Here is a 25,650-nt window from a genome sequence, read left to right as displayed (position 1 = left end):
TATTTTGAACTTTCACATGGACTACAAATAAACCAGTGGTGGACTTTTTTATTAAAAAGAGCCACTATCACTCGTATATGGAATTTAAGAAACAAAATAAACGAGCAAAGGGGGAAAAAAGAGAGAGAGAGGCTGACCAAGAAACAGACTCATAACTATAGAGAACTGATAGTTGCCAGAGGGGTGGGGGGTGGGGGGTTGGGTTAGGTGGGTGACAGGGATGAAGGAGGGCACTTGTGATGAGCACCGGGTGATGTATGGAAGTGTTGAATCACTATATTGTACACCTGAAATGAATAGTACACTTATGTTAATGAATTGGAATTTGAATAAAAACTTAAAAAAAACAGGGGCGCCTGGGTGGCTCAGTTGGTTAAGCGGCTGCCTTTGGCTCAGGTCATGATCCTGGAGTCCCGGGATCGAGTCCCACATCGGGCTCCCTGCTCAGCAAGGAGTCTGCTTCTCCCTCTGACCCTCCTCTCTCTCATGCTCTCTGTCTCTCATGCTCTCTCTCTCAAATAAATAAAATCTTAAAAAAAAAAAAAAAATAAAAAAAAAAAAAAAAACTTAAAAAAAACAGCCACTGAAAGCTTTAATCTACCCTTTCCAGCAATTGCCAATGCAAAGCTCAAGCAATTTTAACCCATCAGGTCACACTTACAGAAAAACTATACTTAAGTTAAATGAAAACTTTAACCAACCTGGTAGATAGCACATGTGGGGCATGGCACTCCAATTGGAACATCAGAGGTAAGGAATACTTTTCCAGGCCTTTGGTTTTCATTGCCACCATAGTATTTATTTTTTGCTTAAGAGAAAGGCACTTACCCTGGGGAAATTCTTAGGCAGAAGGAGGAAAGTTTCTCAGATATTTATAGCCAAAATATTTCAAATCATAGGTAGCTATATTTATGCTTGATTCTTATTTTAATAAACAGTAAGTATTGCTGCCCCCAAAGAAATTTTCAGTATCACTTTAGAAAAAAAAAAAAAAAATTCTCCTTCACCTCAAATGCAGGGCTTTTCTGTTTTAAAAAAGCAGGTGAAAGTTTTAAAAACACTGCAAAATATCTTACAGCCTATAGGCTTACTTAGAATCTGCCTCTTCAAATCTTTTCTACACTGATTAAAAATAAAAAAATCTACTCTTAGTGAGGAAGCGAATAAATAGCCCCCAGGCCAACTCTGGGGGAGATCAGATTATGTTCACCTAAAGCTTCATCCTCCCCGAGCCAGAGACCAAGTCACTGAGAGCACCCCTTCAGGGGGGTCACCCTATGGATGTCCTCCATTTTGGGGAGGCAGAAGCTGGATGAGAAATAAAAAATTTGCTTGGTCTTAAGCCCACGACTCAAGAGAGCACCATAAATACATAATGTCCACCTGAAATACCAATGAAACTAGCAAATACACACTCAGTACCCCCATACTCTGGTCCAGTATAATTTCTCTGGTTAATCTTTTATCAGCCAGTTAAAAACCTCTTTAAAAGCTTTTTAGACAATTTCTTAACAATGCCTTTGATACCATCATCCTCACTGAATAAGAAGAACAACTGATGTATAAGCTCCTACCAAGGCAGAGAGAGGGAGGAGCAGCTCATCTTCCACAGACAGGACTTACAGGAGAACTTCCCATTAAGAGGGTTGAAATCTGAGGATAACTTCTGGCAGGAACCTGATTTCTACAATTTCAGAGTCTTGGCTTGCCAGCCTGCCTCTTGGCTATAACAAGAAACTTCGGGCTCACACAAGGACCTGTCCCCGGTGTTTGTACACGCAGGAGGTATCTGGGCAAAAGGAATTCAATATTAACATAGGCAGACCTTTCCGGGGAGAATAGAATAATGACTAAAGACCCCCAAAAGCTTTTCACACTGATTGCAGTTTCTGATTTAGAGCTCAGAAAGCTCTCTCTAAAGATATCCTGGAGTAGTCACTGGAATGGGATAGGCTCTGAGACGTTTACAGATGAATGTGGGGATTTATTCTGCGGCCAAACATTCAATACCACAACAAGCTGTGAAAGCTTTCATTCTAGAAGAGCAAACAGCAGCCTAAGATGAGGCTTCAAGGTTCCTTCCCAGCAGGGCTCTGGGCGGGCTGAGTCTACACTTCTACCATCTCAGGAGTGGATCACGGACATGAAAGGGATGTAGGGTTTCACAAAAAGAGCACTGGGCTGGAAGTCAGGAGACTTCTGATCTTGATTCTGTCCCCAACCTGTCATTTTACCTTGGCAAAGCAACTTAAGCAATTGAGCCTCAATTGCTTTCTTTGTAAAAGGGAAAACATGGTGTGGAGGGAAGAAAACAAACAGGCGTTAAATGCCTACGATGTAGAAACACTTTGTAAAGACTGTAGCCAACAATTCTGCAATGAGGGTTATAGCAGCTTGCTATTACAGATGAGGACATGGAGGTTCTGAGGTAAAAGCATTTGACCAGAGTTAGATATTCTGGAAGAGATAATGGAGGCAGAGATCCTAGCATGGGGGCTGGAAACGGGGGCAGCTCCCCATTCCACCATGTTCCAAATAGAACTCCAAGATGTCCAAGAACTCTAAATTCAAAGTTAGCTTTCCAGAACACTGTAAAGTTGTATTTGTCAAGATAAACAGATTTTTTAAAAAATTAAGTTTTTTAGAATGGTATATAATTTTTAAATGTCAATACATAAAAATCTGGGACCTGAGCCCTCAAATGTTAGAGACTGTTCTGAATGCTAAAGAAGTGCATTTTTCTTGGTGAAGAAGTATAATTATTAAATGTAGGTACATAACACCCATATGTACCATAACATCTACAAAGCTCTTTCTCCTGTGTGATTGCAGCTGATCCTCCTGACCACATGCCATATATTGCAGATAAGGACTGGCAGTCAATGCCTGTGGGGCCCACATCACCCCCCTTTGTCCCACTTTTGGTTTCAGCAGCAGCTGCTATGTGGAAAGTTTCACGTGAGCTCAGATTGGCCTTGTAGAGCCGCATCCGACCTCAATCACATGCTGTGCTCACAATCATACCTCCTTCTAGCCCCGGGGACCCGTCCTTAATCTACACGCCAGCAGAGCCTAGAAGTGTGGGAAGTTAGACCCCTGAAGGAAACTCTCAATCAGCTGAGGAGAACAGGAGCCCGTGGGTAATGGTTCCTGTCCTTTGGATAGGCAAATTTGAGGGGAATTCTGCATACTTCAGGGAGAGCTCGGTGAAATCAAACCCCCGTAGAAGACCCTGGTGACTGTAGAAGTGACTTTGGAGACATAGTTATATATCCTCCTTCCCTGTCTCCCTCTCCCCACCTTCTCATTCCTGCTTCCAAATCAAATAACCGACTTGCACTCAAGCCCTTGTATCAGGCCAGCCTGTGGGGGGACCCCAAACCCTGAGAAGCACTGAGGTTTCAGGGCAGGAAGTGACTCGCGCCAGGTGGTGGTGGCAGAGTTTTCTTCCTGTTCTTCTGGTTCTAAACTCAGTGAATCCCTTTCATCGTCCACATTCAGTGGTGCACACAGGTTAAGAAACTGCAATTTCTAACTTTTGCCAATATGCAAGGCTTAAAACCAGTTTTCAAAATACATGTTTTAACACAAAATTAAAAATAAATGATAACCATCATCTTTGCTGGGGGTTACACAGATAGTCTGCTGGGCTACCATGAAAAATTTTGCATTTCCTCAAATTTCAAAGTATTACATTTTGCTTTGCTGGTGCTAGACAAGTGCATTAGAAATGTCAAGTTTCACACGGAGTTTTAGGGATGAGCAAGCTGAAGTTTTAGGACTTGCAGTGTTTCATGTTTAACTACTACTGGAAGCAGGATTAGAATCTTTTCTATCCCAGGCACACTCCAGCTTTGCCTACCAAATTTGTTCAATGGAGGGTTTGTAGATTATCCTCAATGATGAGCATCGGTCTGGAGCTTTGCAGTGAGCATCTTTATTCCCCCTCATTTTCCCAGCATCTGTTCTTCCCTTTTTCTTTAATAGCACCACAATTTTCCTTGGATGAACCAACCCTTCTGAACTCCCTCAATCCATGTACTTCAGGGGTAAATGAACCACCAGGCCTTAGTTCCAGAGTTCAGAATATGAACAAATGCCTGATCAATTAGTGTAGCCTCTTCCCTGGCCACAGTGATTGGCTCAGAGACGAGGAACCCAAGCCTGGCCATTAGAGTGGACAATGAGACTCCAATGGGTCCACTGAGAAATATCCACTCTTTTCCAGTGGGGAGTTACGCTAGTAGATGGCAAGTCTTCGGTGCCTGGCGGCCATCTTACCACCACACCAGAAAAGCCTGCTTGAAAATGTAGCCAATAAAGGGGAAAGCAGGGGACAGAGATGGATGGAGACAAATGGCTGCTTTGGCACAGATGAGCTCTTCCCTGAACCTAGATTTGCCTGGGACTTGAGAGTCCCAGGAGCCACTACATTACTGCCTCATCTTCCAGGCTTCCACCACCTGCAAGTCAACAAATCCTGCCTGAAATGAGCCCTGTCCTCAAGCATTAAAGGGACTCAGTGTAGCACTTCTCTGAAGAAACACGTATCTATTTTCCACCACGGAGGAGGAGGCAAGGAAGCCAAGCCACAGAGCAGGGCTAATCCAAATCCTGGCAGAATCATTTGGTCCCAGCTTCAGAGAGCCTAAGGAATGGGGTGCTGAACTAGTCTCTTTATGAATCCATGAAGCAGCAGGCCTTAGACAAATGCCACCACGTTTAATGGAGGGAACACTAACTCCACAGACGTCGTGTGCATCAGCCTGGTGCTTCGGTTCTCACTCCAACTGCAGCTGGAGTTCAGAGGAGAGGCCTTAGGTTGGGAATTCCTTTTACTTGGTGTGTGCATGTATGTGTGTGAATGTGTGTGGGGGGGATGTGTGCATTGTTTTTGTTTTGTTTTGTTTGTGTATTTTTGCTTATAATTACATAGTGGCATTGAGAATCCATGTTTTCCTATCTGTAAGCTTTTGTTAGAATTCCTCATCCCTCTTCTACCCTCTGATAAGCTGAATAACGAGAACTGGAGAGGTAGATGAGAGAAAAAAAGCAGAAACCAAACCAAGACACCTGCCCCACAGCAATAAGGATGCGGAGGAAACAATGACTTATATTTGTTTTCCCCCTCCCTCAAGAAAAATCACCATCAAATATTTACTTCAAGTATAATGTTCCAAAGCCAGGGAGACAAGTTTCAAGCTTGAAATGTGGGCAGGATTGTTGGCAATGATGCCTCAGGAGTTTTCAGAGCCTAGGACAGTCCTGATGGTGGAGGAAATGAGGAAGAGGTAAGGTGAGTGTCAGGTTTACCAGATGACCCGGCTCTGAAAAGGTGTGGGGACAGGTGCTGGCCCAGGGACAGAGTATAAATATAGGTCTTTAAGCCTTTGTCATCTCTTAAACACACACGCAGAGGAGACGACACTCAATGCAGTATTCTGTCATGCTTGGAATACCTGAGGTTGATACATACGGCTTTTGAGTGTGACACACAAACTTACCTGATGAATTCTACAGAATAGTACTGAATGGGAGAGCTTCCTTCACTCTTTCCAGGTTTCCAAGACAGGGCCACCTCAGAATCAGAGACCACAGTGACGTGCGGCTGCTGGGGTGCTGTCGGAGGCAGGCAGGAATCTAGGCGGGACAGCAAACACCTAGAGTTGGCTGTGGTCTTGTTGCTGGGGATGTTTAATATAAAAAAAGCACGTGTGCTTCCTACAGCCTAAACATCTCTATTCAGAATAGTCTCCAAATCTAAGCCAAACAAACACAAAAAAATAATCACAACTGGATTTGCCATGTAAGGTTTGAGATAATGAGAGCTGGTCTTCCCTCCTTCCCTCAATGCCCTGGCTGAAACTCTAACTAAATTAAGACATCATTGGCCCTGGGACACACAATGGTGCATACCCTTTAAAACCCTCAACTACACTCCCACCTCCTAGTAACCTTTCATCTGTTTGCATGTTAGAATTGACACCTGCGAGGAAAATGAAATGCATAGCATTACTGTCACTCATGTCAATTCTTGTGTGTGTGTGTGTGTGTTTGTGCTTGTGCGTGTGTGTGTGTGTGTGTGTTGCCCCAACCATCAGAATGCATACCAATGGTAGGATGTTTGGGACACGCCCTCATGCCCTCATGTGTAAAGATGTAAGACTCACCCACGATCCTATCACCCCAAGGAAACTGCTGTTACTATTTGCATATCCAGACTTTCACATCTCCCAGCCTTTACTTATACTATTGCTTATGCCAGAAACATTTTTCTTGCTGTCTCTCCTAGAGGAATCCTATGTAGTTTTCAAACTTCGGGCCAAAAATATTGATCTTTCTAAAACCTTCCCTGCACCTTGGGATGGAGGAGTGCTCCCTTCTGAGTGCTCCAGAGCCTGCTGCACAGACCTCAGATGCCCTGGAGCTGCTCATCTACTATTTGCTTCTCCCTCCACAATGAGCTCGTGAGCAATGATGATGGAGCCACCTTTGTCCCCCAGTGTCCAGCACAGTGTCACCTCAATGAGCCTTTGTTGGGTTCCCTTTGCCTATAAAATCTCCTCTCCCACTCCCCTTCCTCCCCTTCCTGATTCCCACTTACTGGTCAGACCTTCACTTAGTAGTCATCTCCCCAGGGAATTCTTACCTCACCCCTACATGGGATCTCCCTTTACATGTTCTTACAGCACTAGATAGCATTTACCATAACCCGTGACTACACCTTAACTAGGTAATGTCTTGACCCACCCCACTAAGTTCTGAGAGGACAAAAGCTGTGCCTGTTTTGGTTCACCACCAGAGCCTGGCACATAGTAGGTCCTCAGTGATATATACTGAATGAAGGGATAAATGAATAGCACCCATTGCTCTCCCACTCTTAATGAATTGAACCCATCTTACCTTGGGGCAAAGTGGTAACATGCCGAGGGGAGCTAAGCCGCCCTTTGCCAGTCTGGCTGTAAGCTGCTATGCTCACTTGATATTCAGTGCCTGGTTTCAAATCTCCAATCACTTCCTCCTGTCAATGACCAAACAGGAAATGTGTCAATGACCAGAAGTTCTTTTCGAGCAAACCAGACAATTTCCAGAAGGGTTGCACCTCGAGGCCCCTGTGAAACTTCTTGGGACAGAGATTATTTTGCTTTCTCTAGGATTGGCCAAATTTTAAAATTTGCAAAGAGGAAAACACCATCACATAATTCCCACAACTAGAGAATTACCCTTTATTGGCATCTATACACTGTTCTAGAACTGAGACTCAGTCACCCTATCAGATTTTGCTTTTAACATTTGAGTTCCTTGATCAGAGTACTGGACTGCTAAAATTCAGGTAATAATCTTTTCCAGGGCTGGAATCCACCAGTTTTTTCTCTCCGTTTGCATGTCACAGATACTCAGAGACTAGCCACAACAGCAAACTGAGGTCTTGAGCTGTACCAATAAAGTAGGGACTCAAATTTGGTTCTCAAATTTTAAATTGCATCAGAATCACCAGGAGGGCTTCTTAAATTGCTGGGCCTGCCTCCCGGAGTTGCTGATTCAGTATATTTGGGAAGGGGCCCGAGAATTTGCACTTCTAAGAAGTTTCCAAGTATTGCTGCTGGTCTAGGGACCCCAAATTGATGAAGGATGTATATGAGCTTCACCTGCACAGTGTCGCTGACCAGAAGGCCCCAGCTGAAGAAGACTTGCTCCACTTCAGGCTTTGTTAAAAGCAATATGCCCCCGGGGCTATACAGTGCTAACTAGTAAGTGGGGGTCTGGCTCCCACTGGTCCCAGCACACTACAGTGGAAAGGACACAGGCTTTGGAATCAATTAGTCATAGGCTTGAATCCTGATTCTGCCACTTATTGCTAGCTGTGGCCTTGAAATTAAATCCCCTGAGTCTCGGTTTCTTCCTCTGTAAAATGGAGATGATATAGAACTATCTTGCATAGCTATAATATTTGGGATAATGTGCATAAAGAACTCAAGAAATGGGTTGTCATGATTACTGTCTTGTGTGAGGCCCCTCCTCTTCCCTGCTTACCTAGTTTCCACCGCTCCTCCGAGGCCCAAACCTTCCCCGGGACTCCTGACCACCGAGACCTGATCTTACCCTACCAATGATTGTGCCACTAATTTAGTACTTTTATATATTACAAAGTATGTATTACTACTTCTCCTATGGGACTGTAAGCCCCTTGAGAGCAGGGATCCTGTCTTGTACTTCTTCAAAACCTTCTCTGCAGATGATCAAATACTCACTGTTGCTAAGGAGAATTCACCCGCTGATCAACAAAATTTTTTAAAAGGACTCAACCAAGAGTTATCAAATACTTACTACAGGAGTCCTTAACCCTGAGTGCACATTAGAATCTCTAAAAAAAATACCAATGCCTGGACTCCACTCCAGATTACTTAAATCAGAATCCGTGGAAGGCAGGGCCCCGGGTGTCAGTATAAAGCTCTGGGCTGAGGCTAATGGGCAGCCAGGTGTATGAACCCCGGGGCCAAGGCTCGGCTCACCCCCTGCGTTCTGCATTCCATCCGTGGCCCGCCTTCTCCTGTGACTCCATACCCCCCCCACCTACCTGGTCCTTATGTGAGTACTCACTGTGCTCAAGTCTCTCCCACCTCAAGAATGGTCAACTATTCCCCAGCACACATGCGCCCACCTCCTCTCCACGGGGGCAACTTTCTTAAAGGAGCTGCCTCCACTTCCTCACCTCTTTTTTTTTTCTAAAGAGAGAGGGAAACAAACTATAAGAGACTCTTTTGTTTCTGTTTTTTAATTTATTTGACAGAGAGAGCAGATGCAGGGGGAGCGGCAGAGGGAGAAGCAGGCTCCCTGCTGAGGCAGGAGCCTGATGCGGGGCTCGATCCCAGGACCCTGGGATCCTGACCTGAGCTGAAGGCAAATGCTTAACTGACTGAGCCCCCCAGGTGCCCCTTCCTCACCTCTTATTCGTCCCTCACCAGGCCTCTCTGCACTACAAACCTACTGAGATGTTCTTACCAAGCAAGGTCACCACACAATCTTGTAATAAATCCAATGGGGATGATTCTCCATACTTGACTTATTGTACCTTTCAATACTGTTACCTAGACTTGCTTCTGAAATTTCTTAGTTCCCTTGGAAGCCATGACTCTGCTCCTCCTTGGTCTCCTTCTACTTCTCTCATTGCTCCTTCTCAATATCCTCCACCCACTCCCCGTTCTCTGCTTGCCCCATAGGTGTTGGTTTTTCCCAGGGAGTCATCCCTCGTCATCTTGCCCTCTCACTCTGTCGTCTTGCCTGGGTAAGCTCATCTACTACTTCCTTAGCTTTGAGCACCACCTTCCCTTGACCCCTCCCAAATCTGCCTCTCAGCTCTGACCCGCCTCTAGATGTCCAGACGTGGGTTTGCAACTGCCTCTAGAACATCTCTACCCAACAACTACCAAGCCACTAAGGTTCAACATAACCAAAGCTCAACTAATCATTTCTCTTCCTGCTACCAAAAACAAAATAAGAAATTGCTTCTCCTCTTGAGTTTGCTCTCTCATTACCCACACCACAAATTCTTGACACTTTCCTCTCTGTGTTCACGTCTCCTCTCTAACCACCATTCAGCCAGTTACAAATACCGTCACCGGGACTCGTTCACATCACTTGAATCTGTTTAGGTCATCTCATCCTCATAGACTTAAGTCCAAGTCCTTATAGTTATGACAGTGGGTTCTGACTCTCCCTGTCACCCATGCCGCCTACACCACCAGTGTAGACTCCACCTGCTAGAGTTATCTTCCCAAATCTGAGCACGGCACTTCCCATTTTAAAATCCCCTTAGAATGGTGTAGTTGTGTCCCCGTTTATCCTTCCAGCATCATCTCATGTCACCTCCTTTCCTTGCTACATTCCAGTCATACCTAAGAACTTGGCAGGGCTCAAATTTATGCCATTCAATTCCTTGCCTCTGGGCCTTTGAACCTGCTGCTTCTTCTACGTGAAATGCCCTTCTCCCCACTCTTGCCTGGCTCACCCCTGCTCATCCTTCATGACTCAGTTCAGCTGAGACATTACCTCATTTCTCTGACCCCCAGCCTCCAGTCTGGTTAGGCGCCCCTCCTCTATGCTTCCCTGGCGTCTTTGGTGTACCTCCATCTTAGCACCACTCACCTTAGATTGTAAGTGTCTGTTTATTTGTCACCTTCTCCCCACCCACTTGAGGGCAGGAGCAAGTTCTTATTCCTCTGGCAACCTAAAGCTTAGGAGAGACAGGTAGCAAATGCTTAAGCAATGCTTTTTTTGATGAATGAATAAATGAAGGAAGGAAAGTGAATGAGTGAAAGAAAGAAATCAAATCAAGGTGTCCAATATAAGCAGATTACCTCATCAAGAACCAGCTTCTACGACTGACCCCTCCAACTTGATTAACAGCATCAGTACCCCTGTCCCAGGCCCTGGAGTTGGCAACTCCAGAGACAGGCTGACTTTCTCTTACCCACCTCCCTCCAGCCACCTCCACGTGCCTTTCAGACCTGCTCCCTTCCTCCACTTCCTCTGAATCCTTACCTAGGCCATTTCTACAGCCTCCCTGAGGGTGTCTGTCTCCAATAACCCTTCCTCTGCTCTCTGCCCCACTCCATCCTCTATGCAGCTGCACGAGGGGTCTTGGCTGAACATATGGACCTCACTCCAAGCCCCCTTCCGGTCCTAACTCCCTGCACCTGCACATCCCAGTTCCACTATCTGTCCCCTGGTTCCATGTTAAGTTGGAGATTAAGAGACTGGAGGTAGCAGGTGGATATAAAGCTTCTCACTTCTCTCTCATCAGTCATGCCCAGGCTCTTCCCAGGAGAACAGATACACTTTCAAACCAATGCCCTCACAGACTTTTGCTTTAGGATCTCTTCCCCTTGGAAGTCCTTATGCTGGATGGTGTATGGGAGGAGCTGTATGGTTATAGATTATTATAGGTATTAGCTCTGAGCCAATACCAAATACAGCTACTATTACCATGTATTGTGTGTTTTCTCTGTTCCAGGAACACATAGCCTGATTTAATTCTTTCTTCAGTCCTATAAGGTAGATCTCACTCTTACTTTCATTTACAGAGGAGAAAATAGAATCCCTGAAAAGTTAATGATTTGCTCAAGAACATAAATTTATTAAGTGGCAAAATGGGGATTTGAACTCTGTTTTGTTTGACTCCAAGGCCCAAGTTCTAATTCGATAATACATGTACAAAAAATATTAAATAATATTTAAATCAATAAAAAATATTTATCATAAACACTGAAGACCAGATTATTATTTTATTTATAAACATGGAAGTTTATGTACTGAAAATTTAAAAGTTATCACTGAAAACCTGAAAAGGACTGGTACGTGTGGGCCATTAAAAAAAAAAGTTATCACTGAAAGCCAAGAGACATTAGACTTGCCAAAGTTGCTTATGTAGGTTAAAAAGCAAACTCCTTATTAGATATGGAAGATTAGCACTACCTTGAGCCCAGGTGTATTCTGATAAGTAGACAGGTAGAAAGGGGCCCTCCCAGAAGCCAACTATTCCCAGTCTTCCCGTTTTGACCAGCTAGTTAGGTGGCATAAGGGAGGGAGGGTCAAGGGCACTGGGTAGCTGGGGCCATGGAAAGAGGAGCTGGACTCAGTGATTTAACCATCACATCTTCCTCTGACATCAATCCTCCCAAATGGAATCTCTCACTATATTGTGACTAGGGATAACCCTTGGATTCTTTATTAAAATACCACACAATTCCACAATCTTTCTATTTCCATCTTTAGGTGTTTTATAACTACTTGCATCAAGCTACGTAAGATACTGTATATGCTCTCCTTGAAATTAAAAAACTAAGCGTTTTGTTTTGTTGCCTGGTGGAAGTTTGAGAACAAGTCAAAATGCTTATCTCTCTTAGCTTTTATTTCTACACAGGAGAGTGGGAAAGAGTGAGAGAAATTGCTTTCTTGGAGTACAGTCCAGAGTGAATTCAGCAGTCTTCATGGGGCCCTTCCCACACCTTTTTTGGGGGATGAGGGGACAAAGCTGGATGCTTTGCCACAAAATAACCCTGCTTTGTGTTTGTCTAGCCTTTTCTAAAATGCAAAACCCCAAAAGCTGCCCCCATTGTCTTCCCAATACCCCTAGTGGTTGTCATGTGATCAGAGAAAAGCAAGGCTAGTTAGTTCACTGAGTCCAGGAAGAAAGCTCAACCACATAAGTAACGACAACAATGGGTCTGGTTTCCCTCATAAGACACACCATAACCTAATATGCTTCCAGTTGCCCAACTCTCAAACACAGCATATCAAATTTTCAGGCTAGCACCTTCTTTTTCAGATGTCCAGCTACCTTTTCCACATCTATTGTACCAGTCCCATTCCCTCCATTCACAAAGTCTGTGACAGGGATGATGGATCATCTCCTCATATCCATTCTCTCCTTTCTTATAATAGAACCCCCGTATATTAGTTGGGCCATCACCACTCAAAGACTACATTTCCCAGCATTCCTTGCATCCAGCTGTGGCCATGTGGCTAAAGTCTGTCCAACAGAATTTGAGTTAAAATGCTGAGGGCAATTTCTGGGTATCCCTTAGTAAGAAGGGCTGTGTTCCCTTCCCTCTTTTCCTCATCTATTGGCTAGAATGTGGATGTGCCAGTGAGCCAATTTGGGCCATGGGAAGGAGGACCAGAAGAATTGGCAGAGCAAAGAGATAGAAGGATTCCAGGTCTCTGACAGACAGAAGCCACCAAAACTGGTTGTAACCAGACAGGTTATAATCCTGAAGGAAACATGAATGCACATTTTGTTAGAATCACTATTATCTTGGCGTTTTGGACTGTTAGACTTTTATCTTAATGACCCAATGTACAAAAATAATCTGGATAGCTATGTACAAGGAGCCCCTAAAAAGATGGGACTGCTCTTAACTGAATACCTCTTTACAATGATAAAGTCATGTTGAATGACTCTGAACATTTTAAATCTCTGACCCTGATTTCAGATTCCACCTTCACCCCCTTTTTCTCCTCCTGCTTGAAACCCAGGTCATTTGTTTCCAGAAATGAAGCTAGAGGTCGTCTTGTTTGCTAATCCAGACAGGGAGCTACTATACTGTAAGGGCATCCAGTGAGCAGAGCTGAGAGTAAGCATGAAGCGGGAGAGCACTGGACCAGGAACCAGGAGACCCAGGTTCTGCTGCAAATAGCTTTGCGATCTTGGAGATGCCACTTCACTTCTCTGGGCCAAAGTTTCAACACCAAAATTCTGCAATTGCTCTACAATGACCTTGTTCATAGTTAATAACCTTGGATTCAACTTCACAGTTGACTCTACAAGTGGAGGCTGGGCCTTAGTTGTGAATATCTAGCATCATTACATGGAAGGCACCAGAGAAACAGAAAAGTGTTATCTTCCAAACATCCTTCTTTCAATGGCCCTGAGGAAGGCTATGCGGGCCAGAGTGGAGGGAGGAGTTGGGGAGATTCTATTCCCTGCGTGGTCACAAAAAGCTAGAAAGTATCTTCCAGAGTTTCACAGGAAGGGCAGCATTGACTTTGGGGCTGTACAAATCTTCCTTGTATGGGTCTGTCCTGTGTACTGCAGGGAAAAATCATCCCTGTAGCTTGTCTACAAAAATGTCCACACTTCTGTCCATATGCTGCAGAGGGAACAAAGGAACCCCCAGCTGGAAACCATTACTAGGTCACCCCTTCATTTTACTGTCAAAGAGAGATTCAAAGGGGTTCAGTAACCTTGCCCACCCTTGCTGTGATGACAGAGCTGGGACTCCATGCAAGTCTCATGATTCCTGCCTACGTCTTCTCTCTCTAACCTTGGATAAGACCCAAGTGCAATCACTGTTCTGGGTCAACCAGATCAGTGGACTCCAAAGCAGGATGATGGTACATCATCCTCCTAGGTGAGCAAGACAATCTTCTGAGATGCCAGAAGAAAAGAACTTTCTATTTCTGTCTTACCTCCTCCTTGAAGATTCTGTGGAACTTTCTAATGTACATAATATACTAGTAGAGTAGCATGTGTATAATTCATACACACACACACATAAATATTTTCAAATATTTTTTACTGATGATACGAATGATCAGAAAGCGTGGAGCCCACCAGTTTAAACACTCACTTCTATTTCCAACTCTAAAAAAATGACCAAATTGCCCTGCTTTGTCTTACTACTTATTTTTCCAGGTTGAAACTTGCAGGTTGTTCTTCTAAGAAAAAGGTAAGTGTCAAATGTTAACCAAATTAGAAGCCTCCATACAGGCAGATCATCAAAGGATACAACCCGATCTTCTGCTTGGCATTCAATCCAGCAAGTCAAGCAGTTTGAGGTGACCTGGTCCTGGCTTATTGGGAAGGACTTAAATCCTTAGAGGAAGTGAGGAAAGGAGAAGGAAGGCAGGGGAGCTGAACCCCCCCGCCCCAGCAGTGCTCACTCATTTAAATATCTTCTCTACTTTTCAGTCTTTTTCACCTAGTTTTGGAACAGAGCTTAAATTACTTCAACCTTTAAAAATGTTCCTCTTAACCTTACTCTGCCATGTGAGATGAAGCAGCACAGAGGAGAATAAAAGCGACTTCTTTCTAAATGATTAAAAATTCACCTGGTATGCTCCCCAGTCCCTGCTTACACCGGAACTAAGCACTCTCCCTGGGGCCTTAATCAGTATGAGCAAGATGTGGGAAAATCAACATTTTGATGAAAAGAGACGCCCTGAATCCTGGGTTGGGGCAAGGGTTTAACTTTTCTGAAGCATACTTACAAAAATCACCCGATGATCAGACTGTTCCTGCAGAGGAGAAAAAACAAAACAAAACAAAACAACATGAAAGGAAAGGAAAACCTACAGGTTGCAAATAAACCCATAGAGTAGCCCCGCTTCTACAGAGAGCCACGGGCAGCAAACACACAGCTTCCATCTGAATTCTGTTGACCGCTCGCTCAGTTCTCGTTCAGCCAGCTGTGGGGCTGAGGGCTCCACGGCCACGACCCCATTTAGTGATCGCAGCGTCCTTATGCTATAGGCTGATAGGACACAGCCTAGAGGTTCCCAAACTTTCTCTGCTCACGGCACCTTTGCTGTCTCGGGAATATTTTTACAGCACCTCTAAGGCCAAAGAAATGCCTCAGTAAGCGTTCCGTTTAATCCACAGTTATACCCAAACAACCTGGTGGTGGTAGTTCACACAGATGTCGCTCTTTCTCTTGAAAAGCTGCAACCTTCCGCAGCGCCCCTGTGAGTTTGCTGCACAGCCCCGGAGCACCCTGGCACACAGTTTGGAAACCCCAGATATGCTCCCTGTGACATAGATACTATTTGGACCCCTGTTCTGTCCACGAGGGAACTGAGGTCCAGTAAGGTTAGCTTGTTGTAATACAGCACGCTGAACTCAAGTCCAGAACCCACTCTGTTACACCGGACGCCTCCCCTCCTCCTGACTCCCGCATGATTTCCTCTCTCCAATGGATATTCTGCACCGCCCCCCATCTCCCCACCGGAACACACGAGCACACAGGCATGCACACACACAGGCATGGCTTGTCCTCTTGGTTCACACCATTCCTTTTGATTTCAGTGCTCCTCCCTCCCCTCTGCCTTTCCAGAAACTGCCCCTGCTTCAATTCTCAGCCCCTAGGTGGACCACTTGTGAAACTTCAGTCTGTTAAGCAGCATGTTAATGACATCTGATCTTACGTTGCCTTCCAATTGTTTATCAGCGAGAATGGGATTTTCCCAGTAAGACTGAAAGCTGCCCGAGAATAGGGACTCTGTGTTATCCTATGCTAGGCGTATGGCAGCAACTATGAAAGTTTGCTGAAATTGGGCAAGGTATAATTTCATAGCGTACTCTAATGCCTGGATGTAATTAACAGACAGAATATATTTAACGTAAAGGCAAAGATCATCAGGAATGATCACTAACGTCTATCTGGCTTCTTTACGTTTTAAAAACCAAAGGCTTTTACATACGCCATTTGATTTGGAACTCACCACAGCGTAATTGTTATACCCCTTTCATGGGAGAAAGGTAAGGCTTAGCCAGGTGAGGTGACTCTGGCCAAAGCTAGCCAACCTGTAAGTGCAGGAAGGATGTCTGGAAGCCCAGGGTGCCTATTTCCCTCCTGGCCCCGTGCTTCACCTTTGCACCGCAGTGCCCTCCCCAGAGATGCCAGTGTTCAGGGCAGGATCTCGATTCCAGAGGCACTGCCCAGACTCCAAGACACCTGTCACCAGCACTGTGCCCTCGCTGCCTGGACCGTGCTGCAGGCTGGTGGCCGAGGACACTCCTGTCTCCTTGGTGGGGTCCAGGTGCTTGTTGAAAGTTCCAGTGCTGAGGTGACACGGAACCTCACCTAGTGGCTTCCCAGGTGGGCTAAGCCAATCTCCCCTTTGAGGATAAAGTAAACCATAGAGGTTGGGGCTGAGGGCTTCTGGGGCAAATGAGGGCAGCTGGTACAAAAGTCTGAGATTAAAAGCGTATCATGCTTTTTTTTAAAAAAAAAAAAAAGGTGGGGGGGAGCAGCTGTAAGGTGGTTGTTTTCTCACCGGATGCATGGGGTGGGTTGAGTCCAGGATGGAAGTGCTTACCCAGAACCCTTTCTGCACGCGCCTGCCGTCCTGGAGATGCAGAGGCCAGGCGTGTGATGAGGGCATGTGTATGAAAGACGTGTGTAAATTCCACAGGACTATACACACATGATTATTACATACACAGCTACGAACACACATGCATGCACGCAATTAGAAATCCTTCGGAATATCGCTGCAACGCCAACCAGAGGTGTGCTTTGAGGGGGCTGCCTCGATGGAGCTACTCACCAGGGCCGCAGAGTCCTGGCTGAGCGGCACAGGATGCGACCGCTCCTGCAGGGATTTATCCACGCCGACCTCGGAGTAGAAGACCTGGAAAAGAGGCAGGCATCCGCGGTGAGAGCAGTGCCGGTACTTCTCTAGCAGATCAAGGGCCTGGGGTTCGAGCTCCACTCACAACCGCAGGGGCTTCCGAGGTGCGCTGCCTCGCCTCCCTGACCCCGGTTCTACAACAAACATCAGCTTCCCCCGCGCCCCCGGCTGGGCTCGCACACTCATGAGCCTGCAGAGTCCAGGAGGGAGCTGTGTGTCACTGAAGTGGGAGGGAGGGGGCTGGACCCAGGCCCTGCTATTCTCCCCCAAACCATGACTTTCTCAGGTAATCTTCCATCATCCCACTTTTGATGTAACAGGAGTTCAGAAACACATTTCTCTGCCTTAGGAAGACAATAGGAGGAGGGCCTATGTTTGGTGAAAGGGAGGCAGTAGGGAGTTATAGATCTGGGTGTTATAGGGAGTGGGGGGGGGCTTCTGTCCCATCTAAAGTGGGCAGCCCAGCTCCAGTGGGCTCGGTGCCCCATAGAAATATGGGCCCAGGGTGGCCACCTCTCTGGATATTCCCAGAGCTTTCAGAACTCCAAATATTTATCTGAAATCTCCAAACTCCTAAAAGTTGACTCATTTTTAAAAGCCCTGTCCAGGGCGCCTGGGTGGCTCAGTCGTTAAGCGTCTGCCTTCGGCTCAGGTCATGATCCCGGGGTCCTGGGATCGAGGCCCGCATCGGGCTCCCTGCTCCGCGGGAAGCCTGCTTCTCCCTCTCCCACTCCCCCGGCTTGTGTTCCCTCTCTCACTATCTCTCTCTCTGTCAAATAAATAAATTTTAAAAATCTTTAAAAAAAAAATAAATAAATAAAAGCCCTGTCCAAACAAAACATGTTGGTGAAATGAAATCAGTCCAATCTATAACCTCTGATAGGTAGGAACGCATTCTCTGTTCCCTGTCCCACTTTGCCTGTTCATGTCTTTACTTTAATTCAGATTTTACAGTATTTTGTACTTGTTGACAACATTCCCCAGTGACTCCTTATTACTTCCCATGTTTCTGCTTTCACCTCCGAACTTGACTGTCGGCAGCGAATAGCAGGAACCCTATCTTCTACTTGGTTTATATTTTCCCATCCCTGAGCAGAGTAAGGACTCCATAGATCCTAACTGACTTTCAGGCACTTACAAATACCCTTAAAAGGGAAACATTTGCTCTGGTTTCATGTAAGGAGACTGGGGCAGTGATTAATAGGGGAGAGTTGGTATAAGGAGGCCCTATATAGGAGGAGAAAGGGTAGGCAGGGCGTATAGTTACCCCAATGACACCCACGACAGAAATCCCTGTGCCCAGGTACTCACAGTATAGCCAATGATGGGGCTCCTGGGGTGCCTCGGCATTCTCCACTGGATGCTGAAAGCTGTGCAGTTCAACGAGAACAGCATGATATCGAGAGGAGGCTCCACCTTGTCTGCCCCAAAGCAAAAGAGACTGTGTTAGAGGCTCCGTGCGTCCACCTTGCGTGTACTTACGGCTGGACAGCTTACTGCAGGATGATGCCGCAGGGCAGAAATCAGACACCTCTCCGGCTTGCCGCACCCGTATCAGCTGACTCTCCAGAACTCTGCTCTCCACCCCCCACCCCCAACCTGACAACGGTACGTCCCTCGGTCCCTTCTGAAACTTCTAACAGCCCAGGGGCCAGCAAAGGGAGGCCAAGCACTTCCGACTTGACTCTAGGAGCTTGGAATGTATTAAAGGAAGATGATGAATTTTTTTTGTTTTTACTTAGTAACATATATATGTTTTATAGGTATGTTACATAGCTATGTCTGTTTACACAGTTCACTTATTACGGAAGATCTCAAAAATATGGTTAGTTGTAAAATGGGGTTAGAAAACTTCAAATGTTTTACTGTATCCTTATCTTAAATAATTTTATGGTTATGAATAATAAATTTTATATTTATAAATATAACATATGCAGATTGCCAAAATTTAGAAATGAGTCCTGTCAACATTTGAATACACTACCTCCTTTTGGTTAATGCAACTTTTTGTAAGACATCTATATGTAAATGTAGATATAGATATATAGCTATATACACATACCATATGTACATATATATTTATATATGTATATATAATTTTTATTTTTCTTTGTGTTCATTATATAGAATAAATATGTATGCATATAGTCATAATTTTAAATCTTATTTTCACTTTGTATATATACTGACAATATATATTTATCAATCAAATTAATTATTTTTAATGGCTGTTAGTTCTTCTATATACAGTAATTCCCCCTTACCTGCGCAGGATACTTTCCAAGACCCCCAGTGGATGCCTGAAACCACAGATAGTACTGAACCCTATATATACTATGTTTTTTCCTATAAATATATACCTACGATAGTTTATTAATTAGGCACAGTAAGAAGTTAACAATAACTAATAATAAAACAGAATAATTACAATAAGCTACTGCAGTAAAAGTTATGTGACTGTGGTCTCTCTCAAAATACCTTATTGTACCGTACTCGCCCTTCTTGTGATAATGTGGGATGATAAAATGCCTACACAATGCAGTGAAGTGAGGCGAATGATGGAGGCACTGTGATGGAGGGTTAGGCTACGCTGACCTTCCGATGATGCATCAGAAGAGGGATCATCTGCTTACAGACTAGTTGATGGTGGGTGACTGAAACTGCTGACATTGAAACCAGACAGGTGGGGGACGACTGTGATGCACATGCCACAATTTACACTATTGCTCGTTCCACTATTGTTAAGACACTTAATTTATTTCCAATATTTTGCGATTTTAAATAATGCTCCATGAGGGACACCTGGGTGGCTCAGTCGGTTAAGCTTTTCCCTTCAGCTCAGGTCATGACCCCAGGGTCCTGGGATGGAGTTCTGCATTGGGCTCCCTGCTCAGCGGGGAGTCTGATTCTTCATCTCCCTCTGCTGCTCCCCCTGCTTGTGCTCTCTCACATGCTCTCTCTCTCAAATAAATAATAAAATCTTCATAAATAAATAAATAGCGCTCCATGAGGGCAGGAACTAGGTATGTCCAGTTCAGAGCACAGAGACTAATAAATGAAAGAGCTTGAGTGGATGAATGTTCTTCCATTTGATTTCCCACTTGCCAGTATGGCCTGATGATCCTTCTTTTTAACAACTGTGTAGAATTCTCCAGTATATCAGTTAGGTTACTTTGTCTGCAATTCACAGAGATCTAATTTGTCAATTTATTAGACTGCAGCTGGGGCCTCCCATCCATGTTTTTAATAACAGAAACCAAGGCCTTTCTGGTGGCCCAAGTAGTAGAGGCTCAGTCTGTCACTTGGCAAGAAGTGCCAGTCTAGGAGGCAGCTGCCACCCTTCCCTGCCCATAGACACCTACCACAGCCACCACTGCTGTCACTCAGGGATTTGGTCTTCAACTACTCTCTGGCTCCGCTTTGGTTCAAGATCTGAAGTCCCATCTGGTTAGCCAAACTTATGTAATGTGACTCCCTCTTGACTCCACCAAGGGGTCAGAGAGGAAAGATCAGTTTTTTCTGGTTCCCAAACTGGGAACTGACAGACGAAGGGAGTCTTGGGAATAGTTCTTCTATTGATCTCATCCCATAGTACTGAAGGCTCCTTAGAGGAGAATCAGATCCTAGGAAAAGAGCAGTGGGAGGTGGGAAGGCCAAATACTCTGCTACTTAGAGCACATATGTACACTAACTGTTACTCCACTGATTGATATCCAGGTTGTTTCCAAAATTTCACTGTTAAAAATAATGCTGAGGAGAACATTTGTGTATGTGCCTTTTTGTTCACATGTCCGAGTATTTCTAGGATGGATACCTATTAAAAATTATGGATATATCTATCCTAAAACAGTGAAATACACATTCTTTTCAAGTGTACATGGAACATCTCCAGAATAGATTACACATTAGGCCACGAAACAAGTCTCAACAAATTCAGAAAGACTGAAGTCATACCATCATCTTTTCCAACCACAAAAGCTTGACAATAGAAATCAACCACAAGAAAAAAATATGAAAGACCACAAATACATGGAAGTTAAATAACATGGTACTGAACAATGAATAGGCTAACCAAGAAATCAAAGAGGAAATAAAAAAATACATGGAGACAAATGAAAATGAAAACACAATGGTCCAAAATCTTTCAGATGCAGCAAAAGCTGTTTTAAGAGGAAAGTTTATAGCAATACAGGCCTACCTCAAGAAGCAAGAAAAATCTCAAATAAACAACCTAATCTCATACCCAAAGGAGCTAGAAAAAGAAAAGCAAAACTCAAAACCAACAGAAGGAAGGAAATAATAAAGATTAAAACAGAAATAAATAAAATAGAAACTAAAACAAAACAAAACAAAACCAATAGAACAGATCAATGAAACCAGGAACTGGTCCTTTGAAAAGATCAACAAAACTGATAAACCCTTAGCCAGACCCATCAGAAAAAAAAGAAAAGAGAGAAAGAGAGATAAAGAGAGATGGAGGACTCAAATAAACAAAAAGAAGAGAAATAACAACTGACACCACAGAAATACATAAGATTATTAGAGAATTTTATTAAAAAATTATATGTCAACAAATTGCCAACCTAGAAGAAACAGATAAATTCCTAGAAACATATAACCTCCCAAAACCGAATCATGAAGAAATGCAAACTTTGAACAGATGGTTACCAGCAACAAAATTGAATCAGTAATCAAAAAAATTCCCAAGAAACAGAAGTCCAGGACCAGACAGCTTCACAGGTGAATTTTACCAAATAATTAAATTAGAGTTAAAAACACATTTTTCTCAAACTATTCCAAAGAATAGAAGAGGAAAGAAAGCTTCCAAATTCATTCTACGAAGCCAGCATTACCTTGATACCAAAACAAGATAAAGACACTATAAAAAAAGAGAGAACTATAAGCCAATATCTCTGATGAACATAGAAACAAAAATCTTCAACAAAATATTAGTGAACCAAATCCAACAATACAATAAAAATTCACTCACCACGATCAAGAGGGATTTATTCCTGGGATGCAAGGGTAATTTGATATTCACAAATCAATCAACATATTATATCACATCAACAAGAGAAAGGATAAAAACCATATGATTATTTCAATAGTTGCAGAAAAAGGGGTGCCTGGGTGGCTCAGTCGTTAAGCGTCTGCCTTCAGCTCAGGTCATGATCCCAGGGTCCTGGGATCGAGCTCCGCATCAGGCTCCCTGCTCTGCGGGAAGCCTGCTTCTCCCTCCCCCACGCCCCCTGCTTGTGTTCCCTCTCTCCCTGTGTCTCTCTCTGTCAAATAAATAAATAAAATCTTTAAAAATAATTAAAAAATAGTTGCAGAAAAAGCATTTGACAAAGTACTACATCCATTAATGATAAAAACTCTCAACAAAGTTAGGTCTAGAGGGAACATACCGCAACATAATAAAGGCCATCTATGAAAAACTCACAACTGACATCATACTCAAAGGCAAAAAACTGAGAGCTTTCCGCCTAAGATCAGGAACAAAACAAGAATGTTCACTCTCACCACTTTAATTCAACATAGTACTGGAAGTCCTAGCCACAGCAATCAGGCGAGAAAAAGAAATAAAAGTCATCCAAATTGGTAAGAAAGAAGTAGAACTTTCACTGTTTACAGATGACATGCATGATACTATATATAGGAAACCCTAAAGACTCCACCGAAAAACTGCTAGAACTGATAACTGAATTCAGTAAGGTCGCAGGATACAAAATCAATACACAGAAATCCATTACATTTCTATACATGAATAATGAAGTAGCAGAAAGAGAAATTAAGAAAACAACCCCATTTACAATTACACCAGAAATAATAAAATACCTGGGAATAAACCAAGGAGGTGAAAGACCTGTACTCTGAAAACTATAAAGCTTTGATGCAAAAAATTGAAGACGACACAAACAAATGGAAAGATCTTCCATGTTCATGGATTGGGAGAACAAATATTATTAAAATGTCCATACTACCCAAAGCAATCTATAGATATTTTTTCCAAGATTTTATTTATTTATTTGTCAAGAGAAAGAGCACAAGCAGGGGGAGCAGCAGGCTCCCTGCCCAGGAAGGAGCCCAATGCAGGACTCAATCCCAGGACCCTGAGCTGAAGGCAGATGCTTAACTGACTGAGCCACCCAGGCGTCCCTCAGTCTACAGATTTAATGCAATCTCATTCAAAATCCAAAGCATTTTTCACAGAACTAGAACAAATAATCCTAAAATTTGTATGGAACCACAAAGACCCTGAATAGCCAAAGTAATCTTGAAAAAGAAGAACAAATTGGAGGTATTACAATCCCAGATTTCAAGATATAATACTAGACACATAGATGAACAGAGTAGAATAGAATAGAATAGAATAGAATAGAATAGAATAGAATAGGAGCCCAGAAATAAACTCAAATCATATGGTCAACTAGTCTTCAACAAAGTAGGCAAGACTAGGCAATGGGAAAAAGACAGGCTCTTCAACAAAACTGGACAGCTACATGCAAAAGAATGAAACTGATCCACTTTCTTACACCATACACAAAAATAAATTCAAAATGGATTAAGAACCCTAATATGAGACCTGAAACCATAAAAATCCTACAAAAGAGCACAGGCAGTAATTTCTCTGACATTGGCCATTGTAACATTTTTCTATCTCCTGAGACAAGGGAAACAAAAGCAAAAATAAACTACTGGGACTACATCAAAATAAAAAGCTACTGTACAACAAAGGAAACAATCAATAAAACTAAAAGGCAACCTACTGAAAGGGAAAAGATATTGCAAATGACATATCTGATAAATATATATATATATATATATATATATATCTTGATATATCCAAAATATATAAAGAACTTATACAACACAATTTATCCAATTTAAAAACAGGCAGAAGACATGAACAGACATTTCTCCAAAGAAGACAGCCAGGTGGCCAACAGACACATGAAAAGATGCTCAACATTACTCATCATCAGGGAAATGCAAATCAAAACTACAATGAGATATCATCTCACACTCAGGATGGCTAAAATCATACACACAAGAAACAACAAGTGCTGGTGAGGATATGGAGAGAAAGCAATCCTTGTGCACTGTTGGTGGGAATGCAATCTGGTGCTGCAGCCACTGTGGAAAACAGTATGGACATTCCTCAAAATATTAAAAATACAATTATCATATGATCCAGTAATTCCACTACTGGGTATTTACCCAAAAAATATGAAGACACTAATTCAAAAAGCTATATACACCCCTATATAAACATTATTGCAGCATTATTTACAATAGCCAAATTATGGAAGCAACCCAAGTGTCCATCAATAGATGAATGGATAAGAAGATGTGGTATGTATACACACACACACACACAGAAATATTACTCAGCCATAAAAATAATGAAATCTTTCCAACTGCAACAACACAGGTAGGAGTGTATAATGCTAAGTGAAATAAGTCAGTCAGAGAAAGACAAATCCATATGATTTCACTCACACGTGGAATTTAAGAAACAAAATAAATGAACAAAGAAAAAAAGGGACAAACAAAAAAACAGAATCTTAAATATAGTGAACAAGCTGGTGGTTACCAGAGAGGAGGTGGGTGGGGGGATGGGGGAAGAGTATTAAGAGTACAATTACCGTGGTGAGCATCGAGAAATGTATAGAATTTTTGAATCACTAAACTGTTCAACTGAAACTAATATACACTGTATGTTAATTATACTGGAATTAAAATTCTAAAAATTATGGGTATATGCATTTTAAGTTTCAAGAGCTACTGACTTATTGTTCTCCAAAAAGGATTGAATAAATGAATCTTTAAATACATTTGATTTTCTCATTTGGAAAAATTCTTAAAGCAAAATTCTTATATCTAAGACAGAATTTCTCAATATCAACAGTGTTGACCTTTCGGGCTACGTGGGTTTTTGTGGGAGCTCTCCCATGCATTGTAGGATGTTGGATATCATCCCTGGTCACAACGCACTAGATGCCCATAGCACCCCCCAACCATAGTTGTGAAAACCAAAAATAAGCTCCAGACATTGCTAAATGGCTCCTGGGGCAAAATTGCTTCCAGTTGAGAACTATTGATTCTAGAGAATGGATATTATAAATAAAACCAAACTAAAAACTAGAAAATTAAACAATTTAGAAGCTTAAGGAGGTGTTAGGAGAATGCCCAGTAGAAGTAATACATCTTTACCAGATCTGAGTATTACTTAAAAGTCTTTGCTAATTTTTTTTAAGATTTATTTATTTATTTTAGAGAGAAATAGGGAGAGAGAGAGAGCACGAATGGAAGGGGCAAAGGGAGAAGGAGAGAATCTCAAACAGACTCTACACTGAGCGCGGAGCCTGACACGGGGCTCGATCTCCCCACCCTAAGATCACGACCTGAGCCGAAACCAAGAATCAGACACTCAACCGACTGAGACATCCAGGCACCCAAGTAATTTGATAAGAAAAAAGCTTAATATTTTAATATCGTCCTTGGCTATTTTTCTTCCTCTGTTCATGTGTTTTGTGCACTTTTTAATTGGGTTGTTAATTTTTTTCTTATTGATTTAAAAGAACTCTTCCTATGTTAAATATCTTAATCATTCACTGATATTTTCTCTGTGTATTCTTATCTTTAGGTCTAGCTGTATAATTACCCACTACTGGTAGCTTTTTGCTGATTTAAGAGGTTTATGCTAACAAAATCTCAAAGGAGACCGGGAAG

The 25,650-nt window shown here is 43.1% G+C and overlaps 1 protein-coding gene across 2 annotated transcripts in view; it reads right to left on the bottom strand.

Annotated features, from left to right (window-relative positions):
* The window catches only part of EGFLAM (EGF like, fibronectin type III and laminin G domains), a 173,295-nt gene that overhangs the window by 92,797 nt on the left and 54,848 nt on the right, over positions 1 to 25,650 (bottom strand). For both annotated transcript variants that reach the window (XM_032415400.1, XM_032415401.1), the window contains exons 2-6: positions 18,226 to 18,335; positions 16,831 to 16,914; positions 14,773 to 14,799; positions 6,904 to 7,021; positions 5,505 to 5,640 (exon numbers count right to left, since the gene is read on the bottom strand). In XM_032415400.1, coding sequence (XP_032271291.1) covers positions 5,505 to 5,640; positions 6,904 to 7,021; positions 14,773 to 14,799; positions 16,831 to 16,914; positions 18,226 to 18,335 — 475 coding nt within the window. The remainder of the gene's footprint in view (positions 1 to 5,504; positions 5,641 to 6,903; positions 7,022 to 14,772; positions 14,800 to 16,830; positions 16,915 to 18,225; positions 18,336 to 25,650) is intronic.

Source organism: Phoca vitulina, unplaced genomic scaffold (genome assembly GCF_004348235.1).
Source record: "Phoca vitulina isolate PV1807 unplaced genomic scaffold, GSC_HSeal_1.0 scaffold17, whole genome shotgun sequence".
Classification (NCBI taxonomy): domain Eukaryota; kingdom Metazoa; phylum Chordata; class Mammalia; order Carnivora; family Phocidae; genus Phoca; species Phoca vitulina.
This window is presented reverse-complemented; position numbering and strand designations above follow the sequence as displayed.